The 20,295-nt window shown below is 34.6% G+C and overlaps 1 protein-coding gene across 5 annotated transcripts in view; it reads left to right on the plus strand.

Moving 5' to 3' along the window:
* Positions 1-20,295, plus strand: part of LOC149804631 (nuclear valosin-containing protein-like) — a 107,407-nt gene that overhangs the window by 74,217 nt on the left and 12,895 nt on the right. For all 5 annotated transcript variants that reach the window (XM_089942679.1, XM_089942704.1, XM_089942671.1 and 2 more), the window contains exons 17-24: positions 1,257-1,336; positions 2,979-3,101; positions 4,886-4,990; positions 8,237-8,299; positions 8,727-8,849; positions 9,956-10,055; positions 15,775-15,881; positions 18,348-18,421. In XM_089942679.1, coding sequence (XP_089798805.1) covers positions 1,257-1,336; positions 2,979-3,101; positions 4,886-4,990; positions 8,237-8,299; positions 8,727-8,849; positions 9,956-10,055; positions 15,775-15,881; positions 18,348-18,421 — 775 coding nt within the window. The remainder of the gene's footprint in view (positions 1-1,256; positions 1,337-2,978; positions 3,102-4,885; positions 4,991-8,236; positions 8,300-8,726; positions 8,850-9,955; positions 10,056-15,774; positions 15,882-18,347; positions 18,422-20,295) is intronic.

Raw genomic sequence — 20,295 nt, forward strand, 5'->3', positions numbered from 1 at the left:
AAAGCTGCATCTTGAAGCTGACATTGCCAGCCTACATGCATCCCCTGTTCAGAAGGCAGAAGAAGCAACGTTAAAAGTACCATTATGCTTGTCACAGAGTCAAATGCTCTTCGAAGAGAAGAGGAAAAGATGATAGTGGTGGCTTCTCTTTCCAAAATGATTGAAGAGAAAAAACAGCAGCTATAATAATGCATTTAAAGCATTGCTGATGTCTGTTAAGAAAACAATTTATTTTGTATTAAATCTGATGCCTAATTTACATATTCCTGAAATAACAATGAATATTAACCTATCTTCCAGATCATTATAAAGCAATATTAGAAAATTAATTCTAGTTTGAATTACATCATTAAACAATATTGTAGTATTTTGCATTCGTTGTTTTTTCATATAACCTGTATACAAAATGTTAGCGAAAATGGTCTTGGAAAATCTTTAGCCAGCAGTAATTAGAGTAACAAATAAATGAAACAGACCTTGCAAAAGATAATTGGATTTCTTACCTTACCATATGAGTTAAATATTGATTTTGCACATGTATTAGATAAAATTTGGTCACTTGTGAGAGGTAAATGTGACATTTATGGACAAATGTGACAATTATGGACTAACATGCTGGCCGCATGCTGCATAAGAGATGCAGCTGCCCACAAAGGGTACATTTATACACAAACTTGTTAGTTCCAAGAAAACTGTGTAGATGAGGTAGCCACATGGTGAGTACAAACGTATAAGAGGGTGACCACTGTATTTTCATAGATGTTTAAATGTGACAGTTGGGAGATAAACACATGTCATAACCTACTGTGTGCTTTGTTTAAGAATTGAAGGAGAGCAGTGAAACTGGGACTTGAATTTACAGTCAGCTAATTTTAAGTTTAGTGTCTCATGGGTCGGTGGTTCTTCCCGGGGTTTTCCAGGGTTATTCTGCCACCAGTTATATTGACATCCATATATAGCCTATCTTGTGCCGAAAAATGGCATTAAACCCTACAACAACAACAACAACAACAACTAACCATTGAGTGCCTACAGTATTGCATCATTTTCATGTGTTACTGTCTTATGTTTTGATAGATTTGTAACGTTGATTGTATTTACTAATATTATACAGCACTAACTAGACATTTCTATTTAGAAAAAGTACTAAAGTACTTCACAAAGTACTTGCTTATTTAAACTACGCATTTTGTAATGGGTTATATTTCCTGAATTGTAAATTTTGGTTTTTTTATCCATCATATTTGTCTTTTCAGTTCTCACCTGGTTAAAAGAACAACCTCCTCTCACAGATGATCAGTTGAAGGATTTGTTCATACTTCTAGAGGACTTTAAGGCAAGTCTTTGGCCAACATTTCAGTTTTTCTTTATTTTCTTGACAGATTCTTGTGGACATTGTGAAACTTAATAGACATTAGAGGTTATTGCCGTTTATGTAGATGTCTCATGTAATTGGAAACCTGTAGTACAGCCATTTCTGTAATGTTATCTTCTACTGGAATATTTTGCAGGGCTTGATTTAGATGCTGACCCATGGTCTGTGGGTTTTGAGGAGGGTTAGTTAATACTGACATGATCAGCTGATTATCTACAGGGCCACTTGATTTTCATATGAATTGGCCTTGCTAGCCAATGGAAAAATCTCTTTTAAGTTGACCACTTTGTTAAAGTTTGGACTACTTATTTTATAAGGGGCCAGTGATCTTGCAAATTTGTTCAGGTAGCTGATTCGTGACCCCAGGTAACAAGTGTTCTAAATTGCTAGCCATTAATGATCACTGTCATCTCACCTCTATCAGTGTGCATTAGAGTCTTGGGCCTGTTTATTGTGGGTATGTGTGAAAGCTTTCCAGTAGCTTTCTGTGAGTCACTTGTTCTTACTAGGGTTTTCCTGGGTTCTTCCTCCACCAGTTATATTGGCAGCCATTTATAGCCGGTCTTGCACCAAGAAATGGCATTAAACCCAAAATAACAACAAGAACAAGTACATGATTGCTACAAGACAGAGCTACCTCATTATAAAGCTGTTTATGAAAGCCATTACAGTAACCCTTGCTGTAAATGCTGTCACCTTATACTGAGGTATATTTTAACAATCATATGTCAAAATATTGTATGAAACATAAAATTAGGTATTTATGTGAGACCATATTATATTTAGCTCATGACAGCTAAAAACTGACTGGTGAAAAAATTATGTTGCAATAATAGAACATAAGTTTGAATGAGATCTGTTACCATAACCTGCCACATATTTTTTTTGTTTTGTGTTACTCTTTGCTTTTAATGGTACTTTGAACACATTATTGACTCTATCATGCAAAGGAAATGGGAGTTAAGTGCCTTTCCCAAAGATACAGTGAGGCAGTCAACCAGCCAGGCTTGGTCATGTATTGAACCCATATCCCTTGAATATTGAGTCCAATGCTCTATCATATCATGTCTTCCTTTGCCTGGGAGAAAAATGCGAGATGAATATCAGTTTCTTGTTCTTAGTGCTGACTGAAGATAAACAAGAGCAAGTACATGGCATATTATTTAACATCTGCAGTGAGCTTTGTTCTTAAACAGGATTACCTGCCAAGTTATCTTACTTGAGATAACAGTGCATTATAATGCGTACTTCTCCATACAGACTAAAGTCAGCTTCACTGTCTTGTCCTGTATTCACAAAATCGCCTTCACTTGAGTGCACAAGCAAAAGAAAACTCAAATTTTGTGCCAATTGAAAAACTATTTTTCAGCTTTTCATGAGTAAATTTCCCAAAGTTACCATTACATTTTGTTTTGATAAATTTGAACTTTTCAAGGTTTGCTACAAATAATAAGGTTTTTCCTGTGAACACAGGGCCTGGTCCTAGTGTAATTAACAAATTTCTTATGAACAAGCTTTTTTTGCTGTCTTTTTTTAAAACCTTGTACTGGCAGGAAATTCTCAGATACAAATTCATTAATATATAGTATTTATTGCAATGCAGGAGGCCCTGAAACATGTCCAGCCATCAGCCAAAAGGGAAGGTTTTGCTACTATTCCTGATGTCACATGGGATGATGTGGGAGCCCTGCATAATGTTCGAGAGGAACTACAGCTTGCTATTTTGGTAATTATATATTCTGAGAAATGAATTTGTATTAGAAGTACACTGTTATGGCCCTGCATTGAGATGGTTGAGACATATAGTAAGCACTTTTTCTGTCTGTATGTCAGTCTTTCCATTCACACATTTTGTAACCAGCATATCTCTGCAACCCTAACACGATGTCATTCAGTAGATCATTTGCCTGTTACATTTAGATATGCATTTTTAAGGTTTCATCATTTTAGCTTTGGTTTTAATGGAGTTGTTTTTCACATATTAAATCTTTACTACATCAAAACATTTTTACCAGCATAGCTTAAGAACTGGTTAGAATTAAGGCAATTAATATCTCAGTCACCATCTTGAATATTTTTTTATCACTACTTCTCCTGAATTGATTGTCGTACCAACATGGGGCTTTTAATAAACCTTCTTCTCATGTCTAGATGTACCTAAGGGCTGTTCCATTTAAATATACTCGGTACCCAGGGATGGCAGTTTTTGCAAATTTATGCCAGGGTAAATATGTGAGTACCCCAGATTAAAAGTGCCTTCCTTGGATTCCATATATGTTTTACTGGAACAGCCCTAATTGAAAATGGTGCAGATCTGATATCCAATATGGCCATCTTGAAAATCTTGTTAATGCTACTCCTGAATGGATGGTCATATCAACAGAGGGTTTTCACTAATGACTTCTTATATGTAGTTGGACCTAAATGAAAATGGTGCTGATATGACATCCAGTATGTAGATATCTTGAAAATCTTGTTATTGCTACTCCTTCTGAATGGATGGTTTATCAGCATGGGGTTTTCATTAAATTACTTCTTATGATGTCTAGGTGATCTTAAATAAAAATTATCTGACATCCAGTATGCCACCTTTGGCAGTCATCTAACTATAATCATGCTTGATTTAATTGCCTCCATGGTCATTTTTTAGATCAGCAGTAATTACAAGAAACTTTTTACAGGTAGATAGTTATGTAGAGAGGCAAAGTTCATCAATAAATTAGCCATGTTCTGCAAACTTTTCCTTGCAAAGAAGACTGAACTATCCCATTTGTGTGATTAACCAATCAACATGCAGGAAGGTAAAGCTTGAGCCAATCAAATTATGCTTTCCAAACACTTGCTCTGTCCGTAAAAAAGAAATTATGGTGGGAAACAAACAGAAGCAAAGTCATAGGAGCAAATTGTAAATTTTTCCAAAAATGAGGAAATGAGAGTGAAGGCCTTGAAAAATAAATTCTTGTTCAAATGGCTAGATCATTACTTTGAGTTGAAGACTGGTGAAAATAAATCTGTGACAGTTAAACTCATTGACACATTTCTTGACATGATTTGTTGCACAAAGCAAATTAATCATAGTAGCTGTGATTCATTAGCACTTGAAGATCATATCCAATCAACCAGACATGTTACAGTTTCAAAACAGAAATGCTCCAACTACAGCATTGACAAACTATTGAAACTGTTCAGTGATGAACCTGAAGCTTTTCAGCAACCCAGTTCTAGCACTTACAAAACTGCCACAACCCCACAGCTAATTCAAATGAGCAATAGAATTTCAGTTTATTATTTATTCGTGCCAATTTTTCTGATTAATTAATGTTATAGCTAGCATACATGTACTCTGACAGAACTAAAACAATTAAATTTACATGTTCCTTTTTATCTTAATATCTTGTTCATAGCTCTGTTGTTTAAAAAGAAAAATGACAAGGATTTCACAGATGCAACAGTTCTTATTGCTACAGCTAACACCACTGTCATTTCTACAGATAAGTACATATTTTCTAGGCCCCAGTGCGACACAGGGAAGAGTTTGAGAGTCTGGGGATACAAAGAGCTCAGGGAATTTTGCTTGCAGGCCCTCCAGGCTGTGGCAAGACACTTCTGGCTAAAGTAAGTATGGTTTGATTTAGTTTGTACATTGTAGGGTTTTACATCCCGTAGCCTCTTTGAAGAAATTCAGTGAGTTTGGTGCAAGACAGGACAAAGTGGTTATATTGTCATTAATTTTTGGTCTATATGTCATAGAAGAGAAGAGCCTTTTGTCCCTCATCCATCATCTGTCTGTCATCCATCTGTCTGTCATTCATCTGTCCTTTAGCCTTTGTTATTGTTACTCAACTATTCAGAGGAGTTCCATGTAACATTATGCACATATTCATCCCATGGTCTAATTGCTCCTGAAATTGTGGCACTTGGACATCCAATATGACAATTAAAAGACCATCTTGAAAATTTTGTTATCACTGAGTGGAAAGTCATTGACATGAGGTTTTCACTAAAAGATTTCTTATTATGTCTACTTCATCCTAACAGGAGGTCTAGTGTTCAGTGGTTAGCATGCTAGACTCACAAAATGGGTGGGTTTGAATCCTACCATCAGATGATCTGAGTCAGCTACCTTAGTGTTTTCTAGGGTAAGGCATCTTACTCTGATTGCCTTGGCACTTAATAACCTTTTTGTAGTGCTGCCTTGAGGACTTTTAAACATAAGACAGACATATAATGTGTTGTTCATGGTATTCTTGTTCAGTTTTTTCCCACATATTTTTAAAACTTTCTGCACTTGGATACTTTTTACAAAATCCTTGTTAGTCTGATTTAGCAAAAACCACTTGTGGTTAACAATTGGAATTCAGTAGGCATGTTTGCATTTAAATGAAGATGAGCTGAATAGATTTTAGGTCGTTATAGCCAGTTTTCATTTACTTTTCACATTTATTTAAATTTCCAGCATCATTAAGCAAAAACAGCTCGAGGAAGACCAATTAAATTTAGTATGCATGTTTGTATGCGTATGGAGATTTTCATGCCATTATAGTAATTTTAATGCACCTGCAATTAGGTGGAACATATTATGCTATGATATCTGCCCATCCACATATCTGTTACTTGGTTCTTTTCTACAGATAACTTTTGACTGCTCTGGCAGTCTAGTGGTTAGAGCATCTGCCTTGGATGCGGGAGGTCATGGGTTCAATCGGTGGCTGAGTCATACCAAAGACTTACAAAAATGGTACTAACAGCTGCCTTATTTGGTGTTCAGCATTAAGAGGTTAGTGTTAGGACTGGTTGGCCTGGTGTCAGGATAATGTGCCTGGGTGGGACATCATGCTACATGACTGTGTCATGATGCCACAGTGCTAGACATCACTATAAACTGTCACACTGCAGACATCTTAGCAATATGACTGAAACATTGTTAAAGCTACGTTAAAAATCCAAATCACACACAAACACGCACACAAATAACTTTTCTTTGCCATCATCTATATTTAACAAACTTTTGTGGATGTCTTTTCCTTGCGGTCAAGAAGAACCATGTTGATTTGGGACTTAAAAGCTCAAAGTTTAATGTCACTGTGACTTTAAAAAGGAAAATTCCCAGCATAATAACTTAAGTTCTCCATCATACACAGTTTCCAAAGTTTATGCATGGCTTGCACTTGGGTTATAGAAGAACTGTTTTGATTTTGGGTTCAAAGGTGAAGGTCAGGTAACTGAAAGAAGAAAAATGTTTTTTTAAACCATAATTGGAGTTCTCCAAATAGTTTCTGTGCAAAAGTTTCTGTTACTTTTTGAGAGGATTATTAGAAATAGGTGGGCATTCAGATTTGACTAAATTGTAAAAACTTTTTGGGCTTAAACACTTTAGTCATCATTGGGGCATTTGAAAACACAAATCAAGTCTTGCATTGAACCTGTATCCAACTAGTGTTTTGTGTTTGTATGACATTTTCATTTTGCTCAAGTTTTTTTTTATATCCTCAGATTCACTTTTGTCTGTATGCTTGAATTGCATCCATCCGTCCATTTTAACTCTTACTGCTATATAACTATATACATTTTAAGTTTGAACTCTTATTGCAATATAACTATATAGAGTTTCAGTTTTAACTTATTACAGTATAACTATATCCAGTGTAAGTTTTAACTCTTATTGCTATATAACTATACATTATAAGTTTTAACTCTTATTGCTTATATATCTATATACCGTTTAAGATTTAACTCTTATTGCAATATAACTATATACAGATTATGTTTTACCTCTTATTTCAGTATAACTATATAAAGTTTAAGCTTTAACTCTTATTGTTATATAACTCTATTCAGTTTAAGTTTTAACTCTTATTGCAATATACTGCTCCGGTCACCTAGTGGTTAGAGCATCCACCTCGGATGCATGAGGTCATGGGTTTGATTCCTGGCTGAGTCATACCAAAGACTTACAAAAATGGTACTAACAGCTGCCTCGCTTGGCGCTCAGCATTAAGAGTTAGTGTTAGGAGTGGTTGGCCTAGTGTCAGGATAATGTGACTGGGTGGGACATATGCTACATGACTGTGGCATGATGCCCCAGTGCTAGGCATCACTATAAACTGTCACACTGCAGACATGACTGAAAAATTGTTAAAGCTACGTTCAAAATCCAGATCACACACACACACACACACACTCTTATTGCAATATAACTATACAGCTTAAGATTTAACTCATATTGCTATATAACTATGTACAGTTTAAGAGTATTTTGGGATGAAGGTGTATTGCACAAAAGTAGCTCTGCCTTTTTTTTAATCATACCAATCTTTCCCACTTGTAGAACACATTTGATCTTTTTCCAGAATGTTAAATTAGATTTCCTGTAGGTTTGTGAGTTCTGCATTTAATTTATCTTTATATGTTTATTTGCAGGCTGTAGCCAATGAATCAGGGATAAACTTTATATCTTTAAATGTTTTTTTTGCAGGCTGTAGCCAATGAATCAGGGATAAACTTTATATCTTTAAATGTTTTTTTTGCAGGCTGTAGCCAATGAATCAGGGATAAACTTTATATCTTTAAATGTTTTTTTTGCAGGCTGTAGCCAATGAATCGGGGATAAACTTTATATCTTTAAATGTTTTTTTTGCAGGCTGTAGCCAATGAATCAGGGATAAACTTTATATCTTTAAATGTTTTTTTTGCAGGCTGTAGCCAATGAATCAGGGATAAACTTTATATCTTTAAATGTTTTTTTTGCAGGCTGTAGCCAATGAATGGGGGATAAACTTTATATCTTTAAATGTTTTTTTTGCAGGCTGTAGCCAATGAATCAGGGATAAACTTTATATCTTTAAATGTTTTTTTTTGCAGGCTGTAGCCAATGAATCAGGGATAAACTTTATATCTGTAAAAGGCCCTGAACTGCTGAATATGGTGAGACGTTTTTTTTTGTCGTACTTTAATAATATGAATGTTGACAAGTGTTGACTATCTGTTTTGTAATTAGACAGCTTAACCATATGCATTCATTGTGGTCATAGTAACCTCAAACCAACAATATGATCTAAATTACAGATTGGTTTACTTACTGTCATAGCCACTGTTTCATTTTTTATTAAGCAGAATTTTGAATGTTGATTTTGAAATGTTTATAATACTTAATAAATGAATGGAGCTGATGAGTGGTGGAAGGGTAAATTTACTGTCTTCTCATTTACTAGTCCATTTATTCCTATATTGTCAGATTAAATGCCTATATTTTCAACACCATTCCTTTATTTTTATCATTGAAAGATGCTTGATGCCCTGAAAATAATAATTTACCAGTGTACTGTTGACAAATAAGATGTTTTATTTTCAGTATGTAGGAGAGAGTGAGCGAGCAGTCAGGCAGGTTTTTCAAAGAGCAAGAAACTCTGCACCCTGTGTAATTTTCTTTGATGAATTGGATGCCCTCTGTCCTAGAAGGTCAGATGCTGGGGAGGTAGGTGATTTGTATGATTTTGTAGATTTTGATTGATTTTGATAGGATGCTACAATAATGGAAACAATATATATTTAAGATACTGTGGAATCTCAGTTATTAAAATTCCTGAGTGGACTTGAAAAACATTAACATAAAAAAGGCTGTTAAGGCAGGAGTGTAAGACCTAATCTCTCTTATTGGTTCAAGTTGGTTATTTGATTGGGATATTCTGAACTCTCATTGGATAAGTATGCCTCGTGAGAATCTCAGCTAATTGATATTCAAGTGATTATGACAGATCTTTCATATGAACACAAAGGTTCCATTTTAGACATCATGGAGTCATTTGATTGGCATACACAGTCTACTGATATGGTGTCACAAAGACAAGTGTTAAACCTTATTGGGCCTTTGTGGCTCCTTAGATGATCACCAGGCCTCATTCATGTCTGCACACATGACAATATTGGGTTTATAGTTTTTGCTGATTGGTCCAGGATTTTTTTCTCTCACTAAGCCAACACCATCATGCAGGACTCCACAGAGGTTAACTTTTATGTTAAAGTGAGTTCATACTTTTATGGTTGTGGTACCTCCATGTTAGGAGAAAGTTCATCCATTTGAGTGGGCACATTTATATTGCCTCTTGAAGGGCACATTTATATTGCCTCTTGAGGGCATATTTATATTGCCTCTTGAAGGTAAACTTGCTTCTGCATTTACCTCCTCTATTTGCCAGTTTTAATAATGTTAATATGTTGGCTAAAAAGTATTTAATGGAGAAGGAAATTTGTAGTAAATTTTGTTTCTTTGAGAATTCTTACCTGATCACATTGCTGTTAAGTTCTCTGACCCATCCATGCAAATGCAAGCATCCTATTGTTTGTTTTTCTCAAGCTTATACTATTAAAGATCCAGTATACACATGCTTGGGGGAAGGGGCAGTGCAAGGGGTAAGAGTTTTATTTCTTTATATGTTACATATGATGAAAGTGGAATTTTTCAGATCTGAGAGGAAACTAACTACCAGCCTCGAATAGATGACAATATGCACATGTAAGAACAAGCAATTGCACATGGGACTACAGACATGAATGATGTGTATTTTACATTTATCTGTTCAGGGAGGATCCAGTGTTAGAGTGGTGAACCAACTACTTACAGAGATGGATGGTTTGGAGGAGAGGAAACAGGTTTTCATCATGGCTGCCACTAACAGACCTGGTACACATTTATATGTATTATGGATTATAGATTTCATTATATTTCCTTTATTGTCAGATAGTTGTAAGATAAAACAGGTCTTATTTGTTACAGTGCCCTTTATTGCCAGATAGTTGTAAGATAAAACGGGTCTTATTTGTTACAGTGCCCTTTAGTGTCAGTTGTAAGATAAAACAGGTCTTATTTGTTACAGTGCCCTTTATTAAAACAAGATCCTAAATAAAACTTGGTCACATGATGGAGCTTAGTAAAATTTTCAAGTAAAGAAATGTTTATTTTCCAAAATTAATAAACTTGATTATTAACCAAATCGTTTTATTCTGATAGAGCATCAATGACGCATGTTATAGTCTGCATTTGTCCCTGATTAGTCCCTATTGTATTCAGCTACTGTAAGTAAATGTATTCTGTTACTCAGAATTGCCATTAGTCCAAGTTGGATGTGTTTGGTGAGCTGTATGGATCCATGCCATGCTAATAACTCTCAGTATTTCTCAGCATGCAGTAGGTAATCTTTTTTTCTTCACAATAAACAAGATTCCTTTAGATAAACAGGTCTCAAAATTACCCTCTTTTTAAAAAAAAAACAGTAATTGTTGCTATCCAGTACACACCATGCCATTGGTACTAATAAACTCAGTTGGCACACAGCATTTGCAGTGTTCCAGAACACTACATCCAGAACTGGAAAAAATATGAACCAAAAAGAAAGAGTAAGACCAATATATATTCTTTGATTAGAATTTGCAAGTTATTTTTATATGCTCTGCAAAATTTAAAGAAGAATCTTTAGAGATGCTGAAAGGTGAAAAGAAAAATCTATGGTGTTTTTAACTTTTACTTTGATGTCTGCACCTTTTGTGTAACGTAACCTGCTGGAGACATTATGTTAATTTATCACATCAATGCAGAATTAGTGTCTCAGTGGTTATTTAATTGAAGCCAGCTTTGCCTCTGAGTAAGTACTTAATATGGTCTTCATGGATGTGCTGTGACAGTTGATTAACTTTTTTCATGATAGAATAGAAGAGGCAGATCAAATTTATGATTACATTGAAATTGACTGAAAAATAAAATTCAACCATGAATTTCACTTGATAAGACTTTTTTTATTGGTATTTATTTTTTACCATGTTACCACCTGTATTTTTTTTTAAACCATCTTCTACATTGATCAAAAAAATTTCCTGTGATCTTTACTGAAAATTTTTTAAATTAAAAATATAAGACAAAAGAAAACATGATTTGATGACATTGTGGAAAAAGTATTCTGCCCTGTTGGTGCTTAGTCACTAGGTTATTAAGGGTAATGAAAGGGAAGATAAAACAGTCAGAACTGCCCTGTAACTTAACCATGTCTAAATGGAAGATTCCTTAAAGTGATTCAGATATATAAATCTGAATGTTTTCTATACTTGGTAAATATGTCAAACAAAAGCTCCACAACATGCTTTTCTTCCACATATTAAACCCATCAATGGAGATTAGCAACCCTAATAAAGAAAAAAATGCAGAGTAGACATAGAATTGGGACAGTCACATCAATGCAGAATTAGTATATCAGTGGTTATTTAATTGAAGCCAGCTTTGCCTCTTAGTAAGTACTTAATATGGTCTTCATGGATGTGCTGTGACAGTTGACTGACTTTTTTCATGATAGACTAGAAGAGGCAGAACTGATTCATGCGTTACCTCCAGGAGGGTGAACCTCAACCATGGTACATACCCAGTTAATGCCCACTGACAATGAAACACATTCATGTTGAGTTATTCAACTTCCATGCTGTGTGTTAGAATTCTTTTTATGTGAACTCAGAATTTTTATGCTGAAATATCATCAGAAACTAATTCAGACTTCTTGAGAGAATGCAGTTAAATAACACTTTTTGACCCTTTATTTTAAGAGTGTTATATTTCATACCATTATCTTTCATTTATTTTTAACAGAATTTTTACATTTTGTCTTTTATCTTGCAGTAGTACATGTTTATATTTATTTTGAAGGGTTTATCTTCCTAAATTACTTTGCAATTTTGTTATCATTTTTTAAAACATACCTTTTAATAAACATCATAGCTAGTATTGTGCTGATGTGTTATTAATCAGTATATTTTTGTATACGTACTAGTAAATGTTTCTTTTCCTTACCAACCTATCACTTGTCAGGATTATTTGGCACATGGACTTTTCAAGCCAATTTCTCTTTGGCCATAACATTTTCTGGTTTTCTTCAGTTACTGTATAAACTTGAGTGCAAATCCAAATGAAATAGCTGTGATGTGTCATCACATAATATGCTGGTACATCAGGGTCTATCATTTTATTCTACTGATAATTCCTAACAAACTGCATAGACCCAGATCTGTTGACACATTATGTGCTAAGATCTTTGTCTTTGCAGTTTTTAGTTGGCTTCAACTTTTAAGTGAGTAAAGATACTAACGTTTCAGTTGTTATGCCCCTTAATGATAGTGGCAGTGCATATAATATTACCATTGTCTGCCCTCCGCCTTTCACACCTTGTCAAAGGTTTGCATTTAGGTCACTTTAGAGGTATTCTGGCAGTACATCCTTGATCCATCTTAGTTTTAAGCTCTAATGGTCATAGATTAAATGAGTTTATGTAATGGCCTTTCATCTGGTATCTATTAACACAGATGTGTTATCACTTCTTCTTCTAAATCACTGGAAGGAATGCTACTAAACTTTAGACCCATTCATCCCAATATCTATCTGACCCTAAATGAAAATGCATGCCCTGTGGCATCCAGTATTGTCACCATGGCAGCCAGTTTTGAAAATCTTGTTGAAGCTACTACTGCTAAGCAGATGGTCATACCAACATGGGTTGTCACCAGAAGACTTCTTATGATGTCTAGATGGATATAAATGAAAATTGTGCCAATCGGACATCCAATATGGCTGTTGTGATGACCACTTGGCAAATCTTTTCTCAACTTTTGGATATATGGTTGTAGTGAAATGGGGTTTTCACTAAAAGACTTCTTATGATATCTGGTTGGTCCTGAATGAAAATGATGCCACTCTGACATTCACTTTGGACACCATGGTAGACATAGAATAGATGGTCATATTGAGATGGGGTTAATACTTCTTATGCTGTCTAATGGTCTGAAATAAAAATGGTGCTCATTTGATATAGAGTATTGGAGCAGCAAAACAATTGTTATCAAAACTCCTCCTGAACAAATGATCATATTGATATCAGGTTTTCACTAAATAAGAGGCTTATAATTAATATTTAGTTGTTTCTATATGAAAAAGTTGCCAATCCAATATCAAATATGGCAACCAAATGATGGTTATGGTGGCCATCTTGAAAATCTTAAATCTCTTGCTATCCTCCTGAATAGTTCCTTGTATTCATATTCAAATTGATATAGGATTTTCACTAAAAGAATTTTACAATGCATAGTTAGGCCTCAGTGGAAATGGTGCAGATCAGACATCCAATATTGCTGCCATGGTGGCCATCTTGAAAATATTGTTTTCACTTTTATTCCTGAATGGGCTGACATATGTACATGTGTTTGTTAACTAAAGGCTTATGATGTATGGCATGATACTAAACAAAAATGGCACCAATCAGACCTACAACATGGTCACTAATTCGTTTTATCACTACTTTTCCTAAATGCCATACCTGTATGAAGTTCTCACCAAAACTTCTTATTATCTCTGGCTACTACTAAATACAATGATGCTGATTTGACACACAAGTATTGTAGCCATTTTAAAGATATTCATGTTGCCACCTTGAAAATCTTGTTATGGCTACTTCTCTTTCATGGATGAATGATTTGACTAAAAGACTTTCATTGATATCCAGGTACTGATCAGACACTCAGTATGGCCACTAGAGATTTTATGATGGAGTCTTGAATATTAATTGTCTTTTTTGGTTCTCCTCAAAGGTCATCACTTGCATTGATATGCTGCATTGCATTTTATAACACATATTCTTGTACATAATAAGAACATTTTGACCACAATTTATATTTAGTTGCTTTCTGGTGAACAAGTTGATAGTCAGCACTCTAACACTGATTTTAAGTTCAGTGGTCTTGATGTAGTTGTATGGTAGTACTGGCTTGTAAAAATGATAACACAGACAAATATGAATGATTTTTTATCATTAACTCAGTTATGGATTATCTGATGAATGAATTTTTATCATTAACTCAGTTATGGATTATCTGATGAATGAATTTTTATCATTAACTCAGTTATGGATATATCTGAAGAATACCCTGAATGATACCAATAAGAAAACATCATTAAAAAAATATTGCTTCAAGATTTAAGCAAATTTATAATGTGGTTATATCTTAACCCTGGTAACGAAAGTAAATCTATAAATATTTATCATTTTCTGTATGATTAGTACTGGTTTTTTTATCTGTGAACTATATAAGTGAATAGAATCATATTTTATTTGGTGATCATTTGTTATTAATAATTACAGAAATATTGCATCTTCTACATATTATAACATACTGAAATGTATACAGTATTGTGCTGATGTTTTTGAAAGTAAAATTTATAATTATCTAGCATATTCCATAAATTAATGAACTGAGAATACAAGTAATATATAAACACAAATTTAACTATGTAAACATTTTGAATAACTATATTTGATGGAAATTTATACATTAGATTTGATTTTTTTTCGTTAAAAATACTTTTGCAGCTCTTTATTTGGTTGCATTGGTAACAATCAGGCCTGGCCCTTGGGCAAGACAAACGTGGCAACCTCCTTGAGCCCCGCGCTTTCAGGAAATCAACTCCACAATGCTTTTTTTTCTTTCTTGGGGCCCTGTGCTCATTGCTAGCTGCCTTGGGCCCTGCACTTCCTAGGGCTGGGTCTGGTAACAATAAACAGGCATCAACTTCACTATTATTTTAGTGTTAGCAATTAGCATGCATATATGCATAATTTTGTACAGCTTTCACCCCATTCTGGGGGCCCCGAGTGGCCGAGTGGTGTAAAGCGCTCTCCATTACAGATCACTGCCATCTCACCTCTGTCTGCATGGGTTCAAGTCTCGGATTCGGCTAATGTGGGTATGTGAGAAAGCTTGCCAGTAGCTTCTTGTGAGTCGGTGGTTCTTTCCAGGGTTTTCCCGGGTTCTTCCTCCACCATTAATACTGGCTGCCATGCATAGCCTATCGTGTGCTGAAAAATGGCGTTAAACCCTACAACAACAACACCCCATTCTGAATATAATAATACTAGTTTTGAAGCAGTTATATGGATTTGGCTCAAAAATGTCTGCATTATGAAACAATTCAACATATGCAGGTTGTGACAGTTAGAAACAAATTATCATCAGTAACAAGATTATGCCAAAACAAAAGAGCACTACCAGGTTTAACATTGTCTAAAAGAGGATCATTAATCAGGTTCACAGGTGGAGGGCCTAATAAAGAACTTTTTTACTGCACTGTACTCATCATTTGAAAAGAAGAAATGGTCTTATCTTGGATTCTTGGAAAATATTATTTTGGCATTAAAGTATCAGTTCCCTCATGCTTCTGTTTTTCTTGTGAACCAGTGGCCTTTTTATACAAATTTGAGGCAAACTCACATAAAGCTGAGATTCTGATATCCTGTTTTTAAAGGAAAGTATAGTTGTTTCATGTTTTGAGATGTCCAAGTTCTGTAATAATTATTTACATCACATCTTTTGTCTAGACATTATTGACCCTGCTGTATTAAGACCTGGCAGACTTGACAAGACGCTGTATGTAGGTCTGCCATCAGCTGAAGATAGGCTGGACATTCTAAAAACAATCACCAAGGTAAGATGCCAGAAATTATTTTTTGAATTTCAGAAAGAAGTGCAAAGTGACCTAAACTAAATACAAAACCCATCCACCAAAATAAACACCATACAGACCTAGAATAAGTACAAAGCCACCCACCAGAATAAAAATCCTATAGACTTACAGGAAATACAAAGCCACCCACCAGAATAAAAATCCTATAGACTTACAAGAAATACAAAGCCACCCACCTAAATGAAAGCCCCATAGACTTACTTACAATAAAGAAAAACCCCATCCACCAAAATAAGAACTTATTGACTTAGAGTTAGCAGTAATACAAACCCAACCAACAACATAAAAACCCCATATACTTACATGAAATACAAACCCACCAACCAAAATAAAAACCAGATATACTTACAGGAAATACAAACCATGTACCAAAATAAAAACCTCATGGTCTTACAGGATATACAAACCCATGTACCAAAATAAAACCTCATGGTCTTACAGGATATACAAACCCATGTACTGAAACAAAATCCTCATGGTCTTGCAGGATACACAATCCCATGTACCAAAATAAAAACCTCATGGTCTTAAATGATATACAAACCCATGCACCAAAATAAAAACCTCATGGTCTTACAGGATATACAAACCCACCAACCAAAATGAAAACCAGATAGACTTACATGATATACAAACCCACCAACCAAAATAAAAACCGCATGGTCCTACAGGAAATACAAACCCATGTACCAAAATCAAATCCTCATGGTCTTACAGGATATACAAACCCATGTACCAAAATAAAATCCTCATGGTCTTACAGGATATACAAACCCATGTACTGAAATAAAAACCTCATGGTCTTACAGGATATACAAACCCATGTACCAAAATAAAATTCTGATGGTCTTACAGGAAATACAAACCCATGTACCAAAATAAAAACCTCATGGTCTTACAGGATATATAAACTCATGTACCAAAATAAAATCCTCATGGTTTTACAGGATATACAATCCCATGTACCAAAATAAAATCCTCATGGTCTTACAGGATATACAAACCCATGTACCAAAATAAAAACCTCATGGTCTTACAGGAAATACAAACCCACCAACAAAAATAAAAACATCATGGTCTTACAGGATGTACAAACCCCATGTACCGAAATAAAATCCTCATGGTCTTACAGGATATACAAACCCATGTACCAAAATAAAAACCTCATGGTCTTACAGGAAATACAAACCCACCAACCAAAATCAAAACCTCATGGTATTACAGGATATACAAACCCATGTACCGAACTAAAAACATCATGGTCTTGCAGGAAATACAAACCCACCAACCAAAATCAAAACCACATAGACTTACAGGAAATACAAACCCACCAACCAAAATAAAAACCTCTTGATCTTACAGGATATACAAACCCATGTACCGAAATAAAATCCTCATGGTCTTACAGGAAATACAAACCCACTAACCAAAATCAAAACCACATAGACTTACAGGATATACAAACCCACCAACCAAAATAAAATCCTCATGGTCTTAAATGATATACAAACCCATGTACCAAAATAAAATCCTCATGGTCTTACAGGATATACAAACCCATGTACTAAAATAAAAACCTCATGGTCTTGCAGGAAATACAAACCCACCAACCAAAATAAAATCCTCATGGTCTTACAGGATATACAAACCCATGTACCAAAATAAAAACCTCATGGTCTTACAGGATATACAAGCTCCTGTACCAAAATAAAATCCTCATGGTCTTACAGGATATACAAACCCACCAACCAAAATAAAAACCACATGGTCATACAGAAATACAAACCCACCAACAAAAATAAAGACCTCATGGTCTTACAGGAAATACAAACCACCAACCAAAATAAAAACCTCATTGTCTTACAAGATAAACAAACCCACCAATGAAAATAAAAACCTCATGGGCTTACCGGAAATACAAACCTACCAACCAACATAACCTCATGCAGTATACGGATATTGATAATCGGGACATCAATGCTGTTTAAAATTTAATCATCAACTACAAGTTTAGATGGCATATTGTTACAATTATCTGGATGCTCAGTTTTCCAGACAAAAGTTGTCTCACAGTCTTGATGATCAACATCTTAATTGACTTCTTAATTGGTTAATACTAGAGGGGTATTATTTTTTTCTGGCCTTGTATTCTTGCAACACCTGTTTTTAGAATATCGCTATGCATCGCTATGCATGTATTTCATACATATTTTTCAAAAGTGAACATTGCAGCATCTGTCATGTTCTTATGTGCCAAAATCAAAATGCACGTGTTTTCCTAGAATTACATTTGGCTGAAAGCAACTCCTTGGCCTATCCCCCTATGTAATTTTTATTTTCCATCCGATTTCTTGAGAAAATAATGCATATTGCTTGGAGTGATAAATACTTACATTGGAAATTGTAAAGAATTGGTTTTATTTGCAGAATGGCACAAAACCCCAGCTAGATGGCGTGGAGTTAGCTGTCATAGCAAATGATGAGAGATGTAAAGGCTACACGTAAGTAAAACCCCAGCTAGATGGTGTGATGCTAGCTGGCATAGTTAATAATGAGATATAAAGGCTACACATAATTAAAACCCCAGCTAGATGGCATGATGCTAGCTGGCATAGTTAATAATGAGATATGTGATGGGTATACGTAAGTAAAACCCCAGCTGGACGGCGTGATGCTAGCTGGCATAGTTAATAAAATGAGATATAAAGGCTACACATAATTAAAACCCCAGCTAATGATGTGAGATGTGATGAGTACACATAACTAAAATAGGGTTGGTAGTTTTGAATCAGAATGATCCCAGGTAAGGAGATTTACCTTGGTGTATTTTAGATTAACAACCTTTAATGAATGAGCTTCTCTCGAGTCATTTTCACTTGACTAAAACATGAGACAGTGAAGCAAACATTTAGTTATCTTTTTTACTTGACTAAAACATCAGACAGTGAAGCAAACATTTAGTTATCTTTTTTACTTGACTAAAACATCAGACAGTCAAGCAAACATTCAGTTATCTTTTTTACTTGACTAAAACATAAGACAGTGAAGCAAACATTTAGTTATCATTTTCAGTTGACTAAAACATCAGACAGTGAAGCAAACATTCAGTTATCATTTTCAATTGACTAAAACATCTGACAGTGAAGCAAACATTCAGTTATCATTTTCAATTGACTAAAACATCTGACAGTGAAACAAACATTCAGTTATCATTTTTACTTGACTAAAACATCAGACAGTGAAGCAAACATTCAGTTATCATTTTCAATTGACTAAAACATCAGACAGTGAAGCAAACATTCAGTTATCATTTTCAATTGACTAAAACATCTGACAGTGAAGAAAACATTCAGTTATCATTTTTACTTGACTAAAACGTCGGACAGTGAAGCAAACATTTAGTTATCATTTTTACTTGACTATAACATCAGACAGTGAAGCAAACATTTAGTTATCATTTTTACTTGACTACAACATCAGACAGAGAAGCAAACATTTAGTTATCATTTTTACTTGACTAAAACATCAGACAGTGAAGCAAACATTTAGTTATCATTTTTGCTTGATTAAAACATCAGACAGTGAAGCAAACAATCATTTTTACTTGACTAAAACATCAGACAGTGAAGCAAACATTCAGTTATCTTTTTGATTTGACGTGACATCTTAAATACATTTCATGCATTTGTTCATATACTTAAAATGTTGATATTCTGTAACCTTCATTCAAATAAAATTAGAATCATAGAACTTAAAGAATCTGTTTAATATGGACTTATAAGCCAGTTTGATGAGTTCTATAGTGATATTCCATTGTCCAGTTTAGACCTTGTAGGTGAACACAATTTTAGGTCCACATCATATCTTTGTCATTTACTAGAACATGTAGAATATTCATGTGATTCATTTGTGGCTTAACTTTTCAGCTGAACTTTCTTTTTCATTTCCATTTCTTTACCCTCCCCCTTCCCCTAAGTAAATAATATGGAGAGATGTATAGGTCAGTTCTGTCTATCAGTCCATAAACATTTTTGCTTCTGGTGTATAACTTTCAAACCATTCAAGGTGTCTCTTTGAAACTTGGTATATATTGAAGTAGAATTTCAGATATGCCTTTTTTATTCATGGCTCTTCAATTTGTTTTGTTTTTGTCCAGTTTTCTATCCATTCATCCACACTTTTCGTTTCAAGAGCATAACTCTCAAAGCGTTCCCAATATCTCTGTGAAATTTGGTACAGATATTGCACTAGTGACTCAAATTCTCTTTTGCTATTTACATTCCATCTATTTCAGCACTTAATGTTGAATGCCAAGCAAGGCAGCTGCTAGAACCAGTTTTATAAGTCTTTGGTATGATTTGGCCAGGCTTCGAAC

The sequence above is a fragment of the Sinohyriopsis cumingii genome, chromosome 2, assembly GCF_028554795.1.
Source record: "Sinohyriopsis cumingii isolate HCF-2022 chromosome 2, ASM2855479v2, whole genome shotgun sequence".
Taxonomy (NCBI): domain Eukaryota; kingdom Metazoa; phylum Mollusca; class Bivalvia; order Unionida; family Unionidae; genus Sinohyriopsis; species Sinohyriopsis cumingii.